Consider the following 20,466-nt stretch of genomic DNA (forward strand, 5'->3'; position numbering starts at 1 on the left):
GAAGGAGCCAAGTAATATACACCCTTCAAATATTTTTCTAATATTCTTCTTTCCCTAAACTTTTCTCCAGTGAGTGTTGCCACTTATAAACACAGTTCTCAAACTGTCAATAAGAAAACTGCCATCAAACATATTTAAACTGGATTGTCCCAGCTTTAAATGGCAAAGTTTATACATAATTTAAAGTATATTCTTCTTCAAAAGGTTTAATTGAAGCTATATATATTCCTGTAACTTCTGAAGCACTAAGGGCAGGACCACATATAGCACTGCTTGGCAAGTTAAACAAAAGTTCTGAACTACTCAAGACAATAAAAAAGGCTTAGTAAAATACCACCATGAATCACTATTTGAAAACAAGCCAACAGTTAATTTGGAGCAGACTAATATTATTTCAAGATCCTTTGCAAGTCTAAAACCGTTAGTCTTTTTTCTTTTCTTGGTAATTACAGTGAAATTAATAGATATGTTCTGGGATTTAAATGATGACTAGAGTAGTTTTCAGCATTTTTACTGGCAAAAAGTTCCTTCCTTAGAAATGTTTTATTTCAAAGCTGGTTTTATTACACTTCCCAGTTGAATGGAGCAATGCAAGGTCATGGTCACATCTTGTATTTCTCTGACAGACAGGAAATTAACATGATCCAAGAAATCACAACATACACACAAGAAAAACTCCATCCCAAGGTACCAAAGAGAATGAAAGAGATGTACAAGAGCACCTATTTTTATCAAGGTATTTCTCCACAAAGACTGAAATCCATGTTCTTAAGCATATGTAAGTTTGACTCTGGAGTAGGGAGACTTCAGGCTGTCATATATCATGCTTCAACTGGTACGTGCTTCAGTCTTCCTTCCTGTGCAGATGTACATTTGTGAACGTAAGTCACCAGGGGGTTCATTTTTGCTCTCAGAAAACCTCCTTTGACCAGAGAGCCTTTTCTGAGGATAGACTACAAGCCATTACAATTTCTCCAAATTATTAGACTGACTATGGGGACAAACACTAGGTTTTTTCTTTCTACATATTTAATTTCTTGCAGTGAATGAAAATACTGTTACTTAAGCAATTTTGTTCTAAATTCAGTGAAGTATTTCACTTCAAACATACATTTCAGTGTTGAGCTGCTGTTCCAATGTCTGTGAATCTAGTCACTTAGAATGTCGTAATTTTTCAATTATATGAAACAAGCATATATTCCACACAATTAAAAGATTTAAAAGGATTTAGTAAGCAATTACACAAAGAAGGCTCTTTAGCTTATGCTGACACAGATGAAATACTGTACATATGTAATGCGACATCACCTTTTGTACCTCCTGAGATTAAATTTGTTTTGTTTGCTCAGTAAGAAGCATGCAAAAAAGGGAGTATTTACTGAACATTTAAAGGTTTTCAGTATTGTAGCTAAGACCCTCAAAAGCACTGCAAGATTAAACAGACTATAAAACAGATTTAATACAATCAGAACTGTTCAGCAAAAAGTTAGCAACAGTTCACCCATTTGATTGAACAAACTAAACATCCTACAAACTGGAAATGTAACAGAAGAATTTTGCAGACAGTATCCCATTAACATCACAGATAATACTGGAAAAGTGGGAGACGTGATGCATGCAAACTTTTCTAGTCCAGTACACTCATCTATTTATGATTTTATTAAAAAAACCCTAATTTTCAAACAGAGGGGCCAGGCTTTCTGAAATACAATCGGGATTCCTACCTGCAACTTCCCTTACCTTTACTGATCTGTTAGTGGTACCATCTCATTTCTATTTTGCATTGATAGTCAAGGCTTTAAGAGATTTCTTTATTCAGCAGATATCCTTGGTAGAAATCTCATAGCAATCTTAGTGTAGCAAAATTAATGCCAAATTGCTCAGGCACCCTCCGTATCTCCCTCTTGCATTGTGTTTGGGGGTTTTTTTTGTTTTTACTGTTCAAGCACCACTGACTACTTAAAAGCATGCACATCAATTATCACTTACTAGGAGATGAAGACAACATTGAAATATCATCAGAGAGGAAGGACAAGTGATTTTGGAAGGAGCTAAAGACGGAGACAACTACGGCAACTTACAAAGAGCTTTCCAAAGTCGATGTTCCTCAATTCTACACTTTCCCTCTATCATAACTAAGACTGAAAACTTTTAAGTAGGAATACCCAAATCTTTCAAATCCCATCTCTTTAAGAGGGCTGAAAATCAGGTCATTTCTACCTTTAGTTTAGACTTTTGCTCTTTGTTGTCTAGTGTTGTCTTGTTTCACATTTGAACCTTATCACAACGTACTATTAAATTAAAAGTGCATGAGAACAACTATACATGGTCAAAACATTCCAACAAACTGCCATAGTTTTAGCTGTTCTGCCACCTTTTTTTCTAAATACATGCATGTAAATGCTCAGTTTTAAAAGTCATCTCAAAAAACACACCGATTAGTCCTTTCCGAGAACGAACACAGCTGATGCTGGTTTTCCAGTCAATTTAGCACAAAAGAAAGGACCCACATTTTTTACCATTTCCCTCATGTTATCAGCTTTGTGTCTTCTGAAGACTGCAGTTCAAAGGCCCAGCAGATTGCTAGTTAAGTACTAGCTCTTCTGTTGTTCAAGGAGAGGTGAGGGATACAGGGCACAGGAAATTCATCTTCAAGCACACACAGAACCTGGAGTTTATAAATCACAGAGACTAAAGGTCAAAATACAGCCAGGCTGGTACTCAGCTGCACTCAGACCAGAGCAGGAACCTTCCAAGTCCCTTTTTCCTATTGCAAAAATGCTTGCTTCAAAGCAATCTAAGTCTCAACAAATAGCAATTCTTAATTAATACAATTAAATTCTGCAAAAATCCCTTGGACTGCCTAATGAATGAGGTTTGGTTTTTTAAGTGCACTTAATATTTTTCTAGGCATGTTATTTTTAATTTGGTCAGCCACTGAATTATAAATGGCATTTTTTATTTGTATTCTGGTCTCTGCATGTCAGCCCTTTCCTTTCAGCTCTGTGCAAGACTAACGGAAAGTACAGCATGTTGTTTGCATAGCCAACAATGCACAATAATTATCACAGGAACAGTAATGAATTAATAAAACCAGATAGAAACCTCTTAAGGTACCACACTTAGGGGATAATATAAGACTAAAAATAAAAATGAGCAAAAATGAGAGAGCACAGCTCAAATTATTGACTGCCATGAAAATTTTTTTCTGAGAAAGAAAAAGAACCAGTTCATTTGTTTGGTCACAGGGAGAGCTCTTCCTCCACACATGCACAACAGAGAATCCCACATTTGGGCTCAGATTGAGAAGGATGCATGAGACTGCTACACATTCCCTTTCCCTTCCTCAACTACATTAAAATCCCCAAGTATGCCACTGGGCTGTTAATGCTGCAACTCAAAAGGCAGCATCTATTTTGTGGTTCCCATGAGCCTCCAGCCTCTTCATTCTGGAAAACCATTGGATAAAAAATTCCTATTTTAACATGGAGTAAGTGGCTTAAATGAGAATAGCACCAGAATTCTTATTATTTCCATACAAATTACCAACATGCAGGAAGTCATCTACAGCACAACTCAAGATATTTGCAACATCCTGAACACTGCATGAAATGATGGTAACAACTTCTGCCTTTTAGTTGCTGAAGGTTGATAAAAAGGTTCAGAAACAACCTTTGAAAATATGACCTACAGGATTTCTTTTTTTTTTAAAAGATATCTTTTTAATCTTCCTAGGGGAAGGGAGTAAGTCTCTTTTATTAATCTATTAACACAGTATAATCATATGTATTGTACAAAAGACATTAGTGCACATTTTATATAAAAAGTGAAAACAAAAGAATCTTTGAATGCATTAAATACAGCAGAAGCTAACAATTTTGAAACCGGAAAATATTTAGATGGATGGAAAATACTTTGTTTAAAAAACTCCAGGTAGGAGTTCTTCTGAACAGTTAATGTTGCTGGAATAAGAATATTTGAAAATACTCTATATACATGTATATGTATAATCAGCTCTACAAGCCATGCAGAATGTACTAGGTAACAATTATCCTTTTCCTGGAATCAAGCAGGGAGCTGTTTCATAACAAAGTCTTGTTATTAAGATTGGTATTTGGCAAACATTCCCTCGTTTTTTGAAAAAACAAGAGCTTTTTATTTCTTTCTGGATCTAATTTTTATGCCAAGTAACTAGAAGGAAAACATAAAATGGGTAAGAGGCAGCTATAACGTTCTATCCTCACTTCACAGATTTTTCATTTTTTTAGATCTCCTTTTTAAAGTATTAAAGTGTAAGTATTGGCATATATCTGCAATACTGTTTCAACAGTGTGTGGCACAGAACTCTCTGAAATACAGCAGAACTCAGAATCCCAGAACCATCACATAAACCTGCAATGCTGAAACAGTTCAAAAGCAGGCTTAAATCTAACTGAAAGGAAGATGTACAGTAAGCCTGAAGATATTAATGCTTTACCAGTACTACGTTTTTTGCCTTGCTTAGAATGTAAATTGGTCTTGCAAGCAAAAAATTTGAATCCAGCCATTCAAACTAAGCAAGCTTTGGGAGCTAAACCCTCCAAACCAGGCTGGTGAGGGATGAGGAGCGATTTACATATATCCCAAAGACTTTAATTTTAGCCAAAGTAATAATTCTGTGAGGCTTTAAATTGGTTTTATTTTCATATTCTAGCTTTAGATGACTGCATGATCATACAGAGATCATCCCACATGTCCTTTTGTCTTTTTACCAGAGATAATTCAGATGCTTTTCAGAGTTCTCTTTACTTATCTGCTTCAGCCAAAAGCATTAGCAGTGTAGTCTTGAAATGTAAATAATGGTAGGTGATATAGAGCAGGTCTACTCCAAGCAAAGAGTATTTGTATGAATTTATTCGTTCAATGTTGCAGAAGTTCAAGCACTACATGCACCAGCAGTTTGGAGCAGTTTCCTTATCAGCAGTACCATCAGTCCAAGTCCATACATCTACGTTTTCTAAATTGTATCCCCAAAGAGAGATCCCAAAAGAGTTGGCATCAAAACTAGCAAGGATACAGGTAGCTTTTAACTGGTGTTTTCCCATGAAAAAGTTCACATACAAGTCTGAGAGAAGCAATTCAATTTGATCGCAGAGACAACAGGCATGCAGAGAGCTGTTACCCCATGCTTTCCACAACCCTGAGACAACTTACTGAATAATCACAGAATCATAGAATGGTTTGGGTTGGAAGGGACCTTAAAGATCATCTAGTTCCAACACCCCTGCCATGGGCAGGAACACCTTCCACTAGACCAAGCTGCTCAAAGCCCCATCCAACCTGGCCTTGAACACTTCCAAGGATGGGGCATCCACAACCTCCCTGGGCTACCTGTTCCAGTGCCTCACCACCCTCTTCCTCTTTTGCTCCTATTTACATGCATACATTCCTATATAAATAATAGATATTGAAAAATACCAGGAATGATTTTAAGTTTTCTGGCTTTACATTTCTTTACTGTAGTGTTTAGTTCTGCTAGAATATGCAATACTTCATTATTTATTTTATCCTCCTTTCAACCCACTAAACGTGCTGCTGGGCTGCATAGTTTTACTCTTCCCCAGTGACTCCTAACTCAGTGCTTCCAGTTGCCAAGCATCAGTCTTCATGCTTCTTCCACTACTTCAGATTAACAGCCTTACTTGGTTCTTCTTCCTCATTTCTACTGTCTACTCAGTGAAGGTTGCTGATGATTACAGAAGCAGATGGCAGCAAAGGAGGGGCAGTAACATTCCAGTGGCTCTAAGCCCCACAGGCTTCTTGAGATACATAAGTGCATTCAGACAATAACAGTTACTACAACATGAGTCCTCCAAAGGCCCAGGGTGGAAAAAAAATCTTCCAATAGTACCTGAAAAGAAGAACTAATCATACCATGCTCCAAACAGGTAAGTTCAGAAACCGTTTGTCAAAAAGCAAATCAAGTCCCTGGACAATTGCACTCTGATATGAAGAGACAGCTGGAATTTCCCAGGGAGTGTTTGTGTGGTCAAGATATTATGCCCACTAAAAAAAGAGGTATGAACATGTTTGAATGAACTACATCTTAAATATGTGCACAAAATCACACAAAAAAACCCAACTTTGCTCAAGATCTTCCAACCTTAGAAAAATATCTAAACATCATCAGAATCATTACAACCAACAGTGGACCTACTTTACCTACTTTTACATTATAATTTTTTGCCACAATCACATTGTAAATCAGCAACCACTAAAAATATTTTCCCTTATGCTACAAGCCTTTTTCACCAATCTAAAAGAATTACCAGTTGCCTAAAAGAAGTACCAGTTGCCCAGACATTCAAGTTATGGTGTATAGATGACATTTCCATGTAATTTAGTTTAAACTTCAAAGCTGAACACACTACAAAATTCCAGATCCAGCCAGTTTTAAGAGGATAGGACAAGCATGGCATTATTTCAATCCTCCTTCTTCATACACTCCAATCTGCAATGATATACCAGAGCCACATTCCTTTAATATTAGGTCACCAACAGACGTTAAGCCTTGGGCTTCAAAACCTGACAAAACCTGTCGAGCTGAAACAATTGGTTACCTGCCTAGAGCTGTAAAAGCATTAGCGATACAGTTTGCAAAAGGTGTTTGTCCCCCTCTATCTAATCACATCTTTCCCCCCCCTTAAACTTAAAATTTTAACAATATTTGAATGCATTTTTTAAAAAAACAAAGAACCAAAATGAAAGCTAGTTTGACTACACACTGAATTTAATTGATATATAGTATGAGAACCTGCATTTTAAATAACCATGTTAAAACATGCACATGTTATAAAGCTGGATGATTTCCAATTAGCCTTGTAAGAAAAATATCTGGAGAAGACGCTGTTGTGCAGATGATAGGCTCAAAACGTAATAAAATTAGAGTGTGGAACAAAGATCATGTAAAAAAATCACACACCTAAGTGTTACTCTTCTGCGTACAGAAAGTAATATGAGCATGTAAAAAATGAATACACATTTACCACCTGTTCTCTTTAGCACTGCAAAGAAACTACCAATGAGACAGTTTGCTTCTTCCTGAGCATGTAACCATCCACCTGCAAGGCTGCATCCAGTTGCTCCCTGTTTTTTTACCACCTACCAACATGTCTTCATTGACAATGGCCTGACAGTGTGATAAACTAGATTCACAACGCAACAGGAGACGATTACGTTTAGACACGCCTTGTAGACTATTCAGAGGGAAAAGAAGTCTTTAGTTCCATGCTAATAACACAAGTGATACAGTCAGACATATACATTGTCCATTAATGCAGCCACGGTCAGTTTAAGGAGTTAAAATGCATACAAGAAGTCCAGCTTCCCCAGTATAGCATGGGACCCGAGTCCTATTTACCACATGTTTACAGCTAAAAGAACAGGTAACAGCAACCAGAAGCTAGGTAGCTTTAAGAAGATGGACTCATTTGATTTGCTGACCTATAAGGCATATTGCAAGTATCTTTTCGCTGAGAAAATTCAGTTGTCTGAGCTAGAAGCAAGTCCAGAAATGAAACAGTAATCACTTGATAGGGGTATGTAGAGTATGCCAGCACATATAGTTGAGTAGGTAAGTACAGGTGCTCTAAACATCAGATTGTATCCTTATTTTGACTGCTAACAGCAAGACAAACATTTATCATAAATCATTATTTATGTACACATGCACACCATGGTGAGGAAATGCAAGATGAAAAAAGCATCTTGGCTCAAGATCCCAACCACAGCAGTTCAAACAAAGTCTTTATATTTGTGAAGTGCTATGGAAAATATTATTTTACCATATCTGGAAGAACTTTTCACTGTTCTTTTTTCTAGACTAAGAACAGAAACCCAGATTATGGATCACATTTGTTCCCTTCCTCAAGACTATGGAATACAGATGAAGTTTAACAGTCTTGCTGCACAGGGAGAAAAACAGTTAATTAGTGTACCCATTCTGACAGTTTGAAAAGTATGACTGACTGATTCTGTAACGGCTCAACCTCCTGCATACCTTTGCATACAAAAATTACATAAAAGTTTTCATCTTTACTTAACATTTAAACAAATTTGGGGTAGAAAAAAATATGTCTGATTGTAAGCAGTTCCAACAACTAAGGTTTTTTCCATTTGTAAGAGGAATAACGGGCAGGGGAAAGCTGATTTGCACTTTGTATTATTATTCTTATTTTCATCTGCTTTCACCTTAAGGAAAAAAGCTTTTTTCACTTTGACTTTTTCCACATTACATATTTGTCCCAGTCTGATATTCTCATAAGTTTGAAATTAGTTCATACATTTCATCAAGACAAAATCATTATAACTGACCGAGAAATACTTGTAGCTCCAAGTTTTCGAGCAAGGATGCAGATGTTGGACAACAGGGAGAAGGGTAGCTTTTATTACCCCTGTGAAAAATTCATCCAGTTTGGCCCAACTGCAACTCAGGAAAAAAAATAACCTTCTATAAAAGCTTAGAAGTGTCTTACTGCAACAGGGAATTTGATTTTTAGAAACTGCCTCTTGGACTGACTGATTTTGCCCAGGATCAGCAGGCTGTAGAAGATTTTCCTTGTGATTGTTGCTCCTTGTAGCTGGGACTACTGTCACTGGAACTCCAAAATTAACAAAGAGGCAAGTTCATATGAAGTGGAGGATAGAAAGGATTAAAACCTGGAACAATCCAAAATTTCTCAATCCAAGCACAACTTTGAAATTTAGCAGATACATACACTGAAAAGACATGAGGGCAGCTCACTGAACCAGCTGACCTGACAAACAAAAACCACCCAGTACACTTACGAATAGAATTGTTGAAAGTATTTTTCAACACATCTTTTTGAGGAAATATGGGTTTTGATTAGACTATGCAGACATACCAGTTCTTTCAGTGTTTTCTTAGCCATCTCTGTATTGGTTTGTAACACACAATATACCTGTACACTGTGTCTTGTAGAAAAGTTAATTAGCTTCCAAACAATCCCCAAGAAGAAGAAACAGCCTTTTTTCCCCCAGAAAGAACTAATTCACTTCAGGAATATTCATGTAGCCCAGTAAAACTAGTTTCCTGATTTGGTGTGTTCTGAAAAAAAAAAAAGCGTTGGTAGTGCATCAAAGATTAACTTGTAAAAACACTGGGGAAGAAATTTGGTTCATCTTCCTTTTAGATCTTCTGCTTTTGTAAGAAAATGAAATAGTTATGGAAAAAGTTACCCATACCAAGAACTAACAAATAATGCAATCTGCTTACCTTATCCTGGCTATATGTTGCTGCACAGGCTGATGCTGAAAATGGTCAGGCCACTGATGGTGAAGGCAGAAGGATGGGGAGGGCTGAAGACAGCACGCAGGCTGATATATAGGGGTGTGTTTTTGGCAAATAGATGCTGAATACTCAGTATGTGGCTGCATGCAGCACGAAGTCATAGGAGGAGATGGTGCTGAGCTGCCAACCATTGAATGACATTCTTGCTTGTTATGGCTACTTGAAGAATGATGGTATGGACAAGGGTGGCAGCATTGCGACAACATCTGCTGAGTTCTTTGGTTGTCTAAAGGCAGAAAGGATGGCTTGATTGTACCATTAAGTTGCAGGCAGCCATTTGGACTTGCTTTTGTTCTTGGTGTTTCCTTGGATGGGAGTTGTTGGACCACGACCTCTCCATCATTAGCTGCAACGATACCTGGGCCAGTAGCATTTGACAAGATGCTGCCATTGCTCAGAACCACAGAGTCACTGACATTGCTCATAGCCATGCTCCAAGTTCTCGATGGATACACAATACTCCTGAAGAAACAAATAAAGCAAAGTTTACAGAGCTGTGGTGTTTTCAGATGCTCAGAAATAGCTTTAGATTAAAATGAGTAAATCTCCTCTCTCATCTTCAGCTTTCACAACACAGGGAAATAGAAAGGAGTTACACACACACCACCAGGAATGTTTTGAAGGACTTTCATTTGTTCAACAAAAAGTTAAGAGTGAAGTTACATAAATGCTCAGTGATTAAACCAAAATATAAGACAAATGAATAGACATTTGACAGTCTCTGGGTTACAGCTGACAAGTAATGGTTGAGATGCACAGGAACAAGATAATTTTGCACAAGACTAAGTAATAGCCACTATTTATGAAAACAGATTTTAGTATAAACTGTGTAACCATCCACACCTTGCACTACAATTTGCCTGTGTACTTTGAAAGCCAGCAGGAGACAGGACCACACAGCAGAGATTGTTTAATAATCATTAATGTGCTGGTTTTAGTAACCTCCTTTCCTATCTCCACTTTCTATTGAAAGAGAAACATTTGTATTTTTGAAGAAATTCTTTTAAAATGTCTTATTTAAATCAAGCCACTTCTGCAGACATCTGTCAAAATTTCTGGATTGTAGACTAGGTCTTTAGCAGAAGCTCAAAATGAACTGTTACAAATACTAAAAAGATAGAATACAACCACCTGTTTTTCTCAAGCTTAAAAAAAAATAATCCCAGGATTCAATTACTGCTAATTGAGAAGTTCATGCTTTTGAGTGACACATATTCCAAAGGCAGTTAAGAAATGCACTGTGCTGTAAATAAAGGATAGTAAAGATTTTCTTCTAAATCTTGTCTTTTTCAAGCAAAATGTAAATAAGTGAAAACTATTACTGAAAAGGTGACTGCGGAGCTTGGCTGAAAATCAAAACATGTCTGAGGTATTCGCAGCAGCCAACTTCCCCTGTATTAACTATAATAATGTTTTAATAAGATTTGAAAATAAATTGGAGATGATTATTTTGATAAATAACATGAAAGGTCAAACATCACACTTAAATAAGCATTTGTTTCCCACGTTACATGGCCGGGGGAGGGAGGAGGAGAAAGAGGAAAAAAGAACACTAATTATGCACTACTTAAAAGAATAAATCAACATTTGCTTAAAAAACAGAATCATTTAATTACAACTGCTTTGGCTAACTTAATGTTACTTTTTTAATACTGAATTTAATCAACAACATTCCAAGTCCAAATTGCAAGGCTTGCATTACAGACGCTGAACTTTGCGGAAAGACTCAACATACAGATTAAGGCAGATAAGCAAGGAAGTTTCTAACTCGTTTTCCTCCCCTATACCTTTGCAGAGTGCTCAGAGAGCTAAGCCTGCCCAGCCAGCTGAGCTATTTAATTGCCTGAATGCTAATTCTGAGCAGAAAGTGCTTTGCAGAATGGAATGCTACCCCCAGCAGCCCCCCCGCACAGCATCTCCCCTACACATAGCTAAATCCTTCACTTCTGAAATGAAAATTAATCCTCTGCTATTTGTTCTAGATCATGTGCAGAGCCAGATGCTCTGGGAAATCACTTTCATTTAGATAACTGCGCAGAACAGGAGAATATGCTGCTTGACCAGCATATTTTTTCCGCCCTCCAATTCCACACATTCCTGCCGGGTACCCCCTCCCCTGGCCCAGGCAAGTAAAGCCCATGGAGGACTTTCTGCTGAGCACAGAGAGTAAATTCAAGTGGCTGGCTAAACTTCGTTTCAGTCTGAAGAAACATATTAGTTATGTGAAATACTGCTGTGTTTGAACAGTCTGGTTTTCTCTCGCACTGTAGGCAGCTTCAAAGCCTGCTGAAGTGGACAGAGCAAGAGCCGGACATCAAGGCAGAGAAAGCTCCTCTTGAGGCGTCTGGCAGCATTTTAGGAATTTCTGGCTGCTTATTTTCACATTCACTCACATAAGAGATAGGCTGCATGGTGACGTTGTTACATTTCTATTTCTAAGTTAGTTTGACATATCCATATCATCACTTGAAACTGCTGTACACTGATCAAAGTTACTGTCCTGCAGACTACTATTATAAGCGAAAATAAGGTATGGAGATACTGCAAATATCTAGCCCTTTAAGACAACAGACACACCATCCTTTTGCTTTAAACCCAGGACATGTGCAGCGTGCAGCAGTTGAGATAACACAACATAATTTTTAGTAGCTGTTTCAAATGACTTTATAAAGGAAACCACACATTTATGCGCAAGGCACACGTGTACCAAAGAGAGATGCAAGCTAACTTGAGCCCATGGAATCTGGGCAATCCCAGCACAGACACACAGGCTTGGCACCTTCAGTGTATCTGTGCCCCTTGTGAACACTGATGCAAGAATTATAACTTTTGTTCCAGACAGCCCAGCAGCCTCCGTTTAACATGATCAAAGATAAAATGCTTTATTTTCAACAGATGTAATATCTACCTGCGTGCCTTTCAGTTTAAACACAATCTTCAGAAAGACTCTTTAGAAACTAGTAAATTCAAAGAAAAGCCAAAGATCATAATCAGTACCGCAACATATAATTCCACCTTTGTTCTCCTGTTGAACAGGCTATTCATGATTTACTTCAAGCTATAAAAATTTTAACAGATCAAGCTGATTCTTTCTTTCTTCCCAAGCCTTGAGAAACTATTGAGTTCTGTCCATTTTCATGGAGTGTTTGAGCAAGGCAATGGAAGCACATGCTTACCTTGAAGCTCTTTCAATGCCATATTAAAGTAAGAAAGACTACTGTGCATGCTTAAGGTAGCCATCTGATTAAGTATTTTATTCAGTCACAGCTAAGAAGAACTGGGACTCAAACGAATTCTTTAGAATATGAGTTGGGCTGTACATTTTCATTTTGTTTGGTAGTTGTTCTTGATGTCACTTGACAAGTCTAATGTTATCTGAGTTTTGTGTCAGTCATGTTTGAGGGTATTAAAAATTATGTACTATGGTACTTCATTTGTGTCACGCCCTATACAAGTGACTGCAACTCCAATGACAGCAAAACTTCACCTGCACCTGTCACACCAAAATATATTCTTAGATTATATTCTTATCTCTCTGCTGTATTTTGTCTCCTCTGCTGCAACTGGGAACTTACTGAGAGATGTAATAATGGCCCAAGGAAACAGTTAACTGAGAATCTCTCCTTTAGAGGATGAACAAATAAGCCAGTTAAAATGCAACAAGTAAAAGCACAGTAAGATTTTAATAATTCATGGACATGGGAAATCAAAGAACCTGTTCATCATGAAAAAAACTAAAAATATTTGAAAACACAGTCTTTCAGAATTCTGAATTCTTTCAATTCTGAAGTTTATTTTTGCTACATTCCTCAGACTGCTTTAGGATTTGGTATTCTCCAGTACAGTGGGGTTTTCAGACTTGTACTAATTTACATCTGAAGGCTTTGAAGCAGTGAACAGGTATTCTGAATACTGAGGTTGCAGATAATACAGGTTTTAATATAGGCAGCCCTACTTAACACAAGATTAAATACAATTAGAAAAAGTATTAACCTACATGTTTAATACATCACAGTTGGGTATCCATCTCTCTAGCTGGACACAAGGCATTTTCAACATTAACATCTATTTAGAAATTATGCCAGCTGGACTGCTAAGGAAGGAAAACCAGCATTATCTTTAATTACTGCATGCTTGATAACAGTAACTGCTAAGAAAGCACTTTAACCATGCAATTCAAAGCAACAGCTTGGAAGAGTGTCATATCTGGAAAGTACCATGGTCTGTAGAGGCAATGTTACTTAGTGACAGTTTTATGGAGTAATCCCTCTATTATTTGTGGAGCTAACAATGAACACAGCTTACCCAGCAGACATCTGCCATCTGCATTGCAAGCCCTTCAGGAAATAAAGTAATGCTGTACCACACTGAAACTATGTAGTATTTGGTGTTCCCTAACTAGCGTGTTCTTTTTAGACTTGGATTAAGTTCACCTGTTCCTTTGGCTGCAACTGAAAGAATTTTTCTTTGCTTTAAAGTTTCTTTTTAAAAAAAAAAAACAGACTTAAAAAAAACATTGGTTCAACAAATCCCATCTGGACTCATAATGCCTGCAATTGAAAATGATAGAAGTGCAAATTCAAGAGGGAATGATGTAGTGGAAATTCAGTGTAACCTGGTATATTAGTACAGATAATTTACAGATCTTTAGAAGACGACAGGGAACAGCTAAGCGTTGAGGGTTGTTTTAACCATGTAAGAAAAAAAAAAAAAAGCCCCAAAATCTATACCTTGCACTAAAACAAAGTTAAGCTGGTTATAAGACTTTACATTTTTCATTTAAGGTAGGACAAAACTCAAATTTCATTTAAAAGTTATCCAAAGCCTTTCAACTGTAGTCAGCATCGCGCCACTCAGCCAGCTGAACCAGTCCAGGTTTTCTGAACCTTGCAGACTTGTCAGCTACAAAGCATCATGGTTCTGAGATGAACGTGATGTCTGAAGTAACAAAAACGTCATTTCATGTCAAAAGTTCATCTAAAACAGTTGGATTCTAAAAGCAGTACATTCTTGAAATAAGCAGCATTTAATAATCCCAGTGCTACCTATTAAGTCTCCTTCCAGATGAAATATTATAATGGCTTGTAGTCCCTTAAGACACTGAAGTTCTTCAGTGTGGCAAATGAGTTACACAGTCTCAATCTGTAAACTGAGTTAAATCCTCTCCAGACTTCGTTTGCTGTGCCAGCCAGTGCACAGCCACTCTTAAGGAGGGTTTTCTCCTCCTTCACATCACCAAAATTCTTTGCATCTTTGTTTTTTCTCAGTGCTCGCAGCAGTAACAGGTGGTGCCTGGTGTTTGATACTGGCTTTTATGGGAGATGTCTAGTTATCTATCATTGCAACGGTCTTTAGCAAGTCAAACAGCTTTTTAATTTTTTATGGTTGTTGATCTCCATTTTGGCTCCCAACTAGACATTTTTCAAATTCTCTAGCTCTTACTCCTATGTGTTCATATGTGGTGCTTGGTTTCTCTCAATACCCTGATTCTTGCTTTTCCATTTCAGCTGTTAACCACTAGATCTTCCCTGAAAAGCTTTCACTATACAAAACATAGACGCTTACTAGAACAAGCCTTCCCTGTCCTTTCCACTTCCTTTTCAGGTATTTAAAGTATATTTTAAATGTATGTATTTCACCTTCAAGAAGGTTTGCTAAGTCTTATTTCATCAGCACACAAGTTTACCTGATGTATTTATTGATGTAACCATTTCACTTTGAGGATTGATACAATGTAGCTCCTATTTTTGAGAAATGCCATTACGGTCAGTTTATTTTCTGCACAGTCTACAAATACCCATTTTCTCAACTAATGTTGCTCTATTAACAAGCAGATTTTCAGCAGTCTAAGTACTTGTACCATGCAGTAGTAGTTAGAAAACAATTATGAATCAGAAGAGGTTTGCAGAAGGGAAATCTCCCCTCCTCCATTTTGTACCAAGTGTTTCAAGAGCCAGCTAGCTAGCCCTTCCATCCCTCTCCCCAGCCTGAGAGGTGGAGAAGCTGTCCCGTCCTGAACCTGAGACATCATGAGTTCATTTCCTGTCGCAGGCTGGCTCCAGAATTGCATTCCTGTGACAGGGAGTTTCCAGATGTCACCGTGCCAGGACCACAGCTCATGCTACAGTTGGGCACTAGCGAACCAGTGTTGCCAAGCTGGCACACGAACTGACCCACCAGTGACAGCTGTGGGGTGAGGGAGCTGGGAAAGCCTGCAAAGGGTGGGAAAAATAGTATTCTTCAGAACTTCAGAAATAGATTTTGCTTTGCTTTCAAGCTAAAGTTACTTCTCCTGGCACAAAGAGTAAAACAACAGCAGACCATTTACAGAAATCATTTGCAGGGCTTCAACTAAAGAAATCAATTGCAGTGCTTTAACTACAAAGTTTTTTAAAAGTCAGAATACACAGTAAATATAGATAAACCATAGAGAGAAGCAACAAGGAGCCCCGAAAATTCTCTTCCAGAAGTTTTGTATGATCCTAAAATATTATTTAAAAAAAAATTAGGCATATATACACAGGGGAAATGGAAAAAAATATATTAAGAAAATCTGAAAAAGCTTCAAATACTCCAAGTTTTGGAAAGAGATACAACTAGAAGCAGAAATAATTGGAACAAAACATACTACTTCAAGAAAAAAAATGCACAATAGCTCTGGAAAGCAGGTATACCTCAGCACAGTTTAAGAGCATGGAAAGCTGTTAAAAAAACCCCAAACGTTGCTTGCAACTGCGACACTATTTACGCAACTTACTAACTTTCCATTACCATATGAAAGACATTTAAGTTTTTGTAATTGCAAATATTCTGATCCAAAATAGCTCTAATCCCGCTTACACAGAGTGGGGAAAACCCAAATATGTCTCTTTCTGGATGTAAAAGGAGTTATTTGCATTGAAAGTTCCACAGGTTTTTACTTAATCAAGCTGTGGGATTCGCATTTAAATTATTACAGCTGTAAAGGGACACAAAAGCAATACTCTTCAGCATACAGCTCCGGTTATGCTTACCATCATCGTGACTCTATCAGTGTTACATAAGAGGTTAAGAAACCCCTCGACCATCTGTTTAGAATCAGATTTTTTGTTTTCTGTCCAAATTTAAAAGCTGTGTTTGAACATCTTTAAAGACCCTGTTACTAATAGTAGCATATTTCTTCATATTTTAATAGAAGCACTATCATAATTTTACAGCTACTGTATATTAAACAAGCAAAACACTCAGTGAGAATGCCAGGGCACATCAGGCAGGTATACATCAGCAGTCACGCCTGTTTTATAAACACAGAGCATTCTTCACATTTAGCTACAGAAGATACAGCAAAGAGGTTTTACACTAGCAGTCCAACAATGATTTTCTTCGAAAGCTAAACATTTGAGAACTGATTTTTTTTCCACTTCATTTCCCAAGCGTACATTGGTTTTAACTCTCCCATTCACTGAGCCGTGCTCTGAAAGCCAAAGGATGAACCTCGTATACCACTTTTATAATAGCGCATCTGTTGAAATAGCTGGATCTCGAGGGGGGGTGTGGGGTGTTTTTCCTTCTCACCAGGCTCTTCAACACTAGCAGGGTCCCGTTCTAAGCTCCCTAGCATTTCTACCCAGCTGTAGCCTTTTACAAGCCCAGGAGTCTACTTGTCAAATGAAGTAGCATTTCAGTGTAAACAAACTAGAGGTATACAACAGTCTCAGTTAAACCTACATCCTAACGCTTTCTGAAAGCCCGAGTTGTTCCAGCTGTAACCCAGGATGCGCTACCGGAACGCAGGGCCAGATTTGAAGCAGTCCATCGTAACGCACTTCTGAACGCTTACCAGACCCAAGCCGGAGAAGATTAGCAGGAAGGCGAAAGCAGCCCCCTCTCGATGCAGGTATCCCCCGCCTACGCGCCCGCTCTCCCCGCAGCCACCCGGCAGCCGGGCCCGCTTCGCCGCTCGCCCCGACAACGGCCCTGAGCGGGGAGCGCCGAGCCGAGCCGAGCCGAGCCGCCGCTGCTGCTCCGCCGCGGGGAGACGGGGCCGGGGCCGCCCCTCCCCGCGGCAGGTCAGGGAGCTGGCAGCGACCCGCCGGCTCCTCCCTGCTGCCGCGGGAGCCCCGGGGCCGCTCCCCGCCCTTTGGTTCCAGCCCCCTTTGATCTGGTTTGGCTAAGGCTGATCCGGAGATTAGAGCCGCGCTCTGCAGCTTCAGCTGCCTCCGCCCGCTGGAGCGGTGGGACCCGCAGCCGCGGGGCGCCTTGCTCCTTTCCGAGCTTCAGCACACATGCTTACGTGGAAAGTGCAAGTGGCATCACCTTGCCACCAGCGTTTTTGAAACGGAAAGAGCTGAGGAAGGCGGGACGCTGAAAACCGCGCCGAGTGTCATCTGGAGTCTTTTTCAAACTCACTTCAGTCCTCATGAGTGCCTGGCAATGTCTTGTCCCCCAGCCCCAAGCTCTTACTTCATTGTTTCATTGTCAGGCATTTCTTACAAAATACCTCTGTGTGGCTACAAATCTCTGACACTTCAACAACAACAACAAGACCTGGAAAAACAGGGCTTTTCCCCCACCAGACTAAGATATTTGTACCTAAAATGCCTACTTCCTTCACACCTGAGCGCTTATGGACCCGGTACTCCAGAAGTAAACATCTCCACACACTCCTCATACATTTTTTTAAAATACTTTAAAATACAAACTGAATTATTACAGGCTATTAGTGCAAAAAGCTGAGAACTCCATGAGCAGAGAAGATAGCCTGGTCACACACAAGTCAAAATGAAAAAATAGAGATTGAGATTGCCAAATTCTGGGGATATTTAAACCCTCCATTCTAGGGCCTCAAGAATCAAGCAGCAGGTCGTGTTTAGAGGTCAGTATTAAGGTGGGGAACACCGTACTCAATTTGCAGAGCTGTATTACAAGGAACTTTTAAAAATACCACTATGGGAAATGCTACAAGCTGGTCTCGGCCTGCTCTACCAGGGTATGTGCAAGCTACCTACTAAACCTCACAAACCTTGTGTTTTGGGAGGTCACTCCTGGTTTTTCCTCAGCTCTGGGTATCTCAGATGCAAACCTCAGAACTGGCATCTTCCTGGGGCAGATCTAATAAACCAGTTCCCTGTCACTCCAAAGTAGATCACAGTCTACTTGGGACCAGCTTTTTAGAAAAGTTCTCTTTCCCCTCTGCTGAAATACAAGAGCTCTGATTTCAGGGTCAAGTTGAACTGGTTGTAGCAAAAGGAATTTCTCATCTACAACCATCTTTACTCTTTGTAAAGCAAAAAAAAATCTTACCAAAGGAAAACACTGGGACTCAATTTCCCTCAGTGTGACCTTAGAATTATGCGTCCTAACTCTGGTCCAAGTTTTTACACAAGGCAGCTCTTCGTCCTCATTGGATCTGGTCTTTAACAGGTGGTGAAAGACTGTGCTGCTTCCCCAGTTCTAAGGGGAAATTTTTTTTTTTTTTTAAAACAATGTTCCTTGCCTTTCTCACTTAGCTTCAAGTGGAAAATTTCACCCTGTCTCCAACTCCCACACACCATCAGCATCCTATCTAGAACATAATTTTTTCTAACATTAATGGATTCTCTAACAGAAGACTTGCTTTCCATCCAATGTAGAGCCAGTCAGTGCTAATGACCCAGGACAGTTCTTATACAAGAAACTCAGACATATTTATTGATCAAAATAGCAATACTACACAGCAAATAACTCTAATTCAAAATGGAAGTAGGACTACAATACAGTATTTATTTTCTGAATATCTGAAACACATAATATATGCCCAGAAGCGTCACAAGAATAATCTCAAAGCTACTTTTCCAAAGTCACAAAACTCGACATATTTTTGAAAAACCTGTCTACTAATAAAAGTACTTCTTAAATACATAAATATTACTGTACATCAGTTCACTGCAGATACTGTATCACTTTTGCTAACCACCTCAAAGAAGTGACAAAAGGCACATAGTATTTGCTCACTGCTTTGATATCTAGGAGCAAAAGTACTATAAAAATCTAAAGGATTACAATCTGTTAAAGCTCTTAGATTATATATACTGCACAAAATAGTGTTACTATATCTTAGCACATCAACTTACTGCAGATACTTTGTTCCCAAGGATGACAGTACAATGAATGTATATGTATGTTCACAGGTTATGCTTAATAAAGTGATTCCTGTGCAAACTGGATTTAAATACTGTATCATATATTTGAAATACAGACTTGTAGTCAATTATTGCCTTTATAGTATCTGAAAAACAAACAGCACTGTAAGTGCTGAGGAACCTTTCCCGCATGCTATGCTCTATCCCTGAAGAGCCTTAGTTGTCCAATGTCCCCTGGCACACTCCTGGTTTTGACATCTCCATCATACGCTCTTTAACATCTCCTTCTACACTATGTTCAACTTTTAATGCTGCTACTTATCCCACTGTTCATCTCCAGCGATATCAAACAAATGCCGACTTCTTCATTTGTAAGTGATTAGGAAATACAACTGAGCTCTGCAGCATATGGAGGGCAGGTACAGGAAAACTGGCGGAAAGTAGAAAAGGATGGAAGAATTTAGACCGATTCAGGGCAGATAAGGGATGTCAAATTTGATATGTGGAGACCCTGAAAAGATAAATGAGTAACACTCTGCCCTATCCCCCACCTGGAAATGCATATATGCAGAGAATCTGCAGGACATTTGCACTACTAATTCAGCCTTGGTTTAAGTCAATACGATCCTCAATCCACCAGGAAGTTCCACCGACCTGTGGATCTATCAATACAAGTGACAGAATTTCTATCACAAATAAAATGAACTCTCAAAGCTTCACTATGCATTAAAGAGAAAATGAGCAGAATAAAATTTTACTATTATGCCATCTTGAAGATTAATAATTATTTTTAGATTTCACAGATCACTTAAAAATTTGATTTGAACTTCAAGCCCTTGAAGGCAGACATGCTGCTCTGGGCAAAGAAAACTTGGCATGTTCTGAACAAAGAAAAATCTTTTAAACTTAGAAAACTGGGCAAACCATCTCCTATCATAACTTATCACAATAAGCGGCTTTTTTACTGAGACTTTAAAATACCATTTTTCATAGTATGCTTCATGAATAAAATTAAGT

The 20,466-nt window shown here is 38.6% G+C and overlaps 1 protein-coding gene across 3 annotated transcripts in view; it reads right to left on the reverse strand.

The window, feature by feature from the left end:
• DISP1 (dispatched RND transporter family member 1) overlaps positions 1-20,466 on the reverse strand; it is a 94,384-nt gene that overhangs the window by 27,238 nt on the left and 46,680 nt on the right. For 2 of the 3 annotated variants that reach the window (XM_052805471.1, XM_052805473.1), the window contains exon 2: positions 9,275-9,811. In XM_052805471.1, the coding sequence (XP_052661431.1) occupies positions 9,275-9,780 (506 nt within the window). In that variant the 5' untranslated portion in view covers positions 9,781-9,811. Of the gene's footprint in view, positions 1-9,274; positions 9,812-17,168; positions 17,777-20,466 lie in introns of those variants that run through there. The other variant, XM_052805472.1, reaches the window with a different exon arrangement.

The sequence above is a fragment of the Harpia harpyja genome, chromosome 13, assembly GCF_026419915.1.
Source record: "Harpia harpyja isolate bHarHar1 chromosome 13, bHarHar1 primary haplotype, whole genome shotgun sequence".
In the NCBI taxonomy this organism is placed as follows: Eukaryota; Metazoa; Chordata; class Aves; order Accipitriformes; family Accipitridae; genus Harpia; species Harpia harpyja.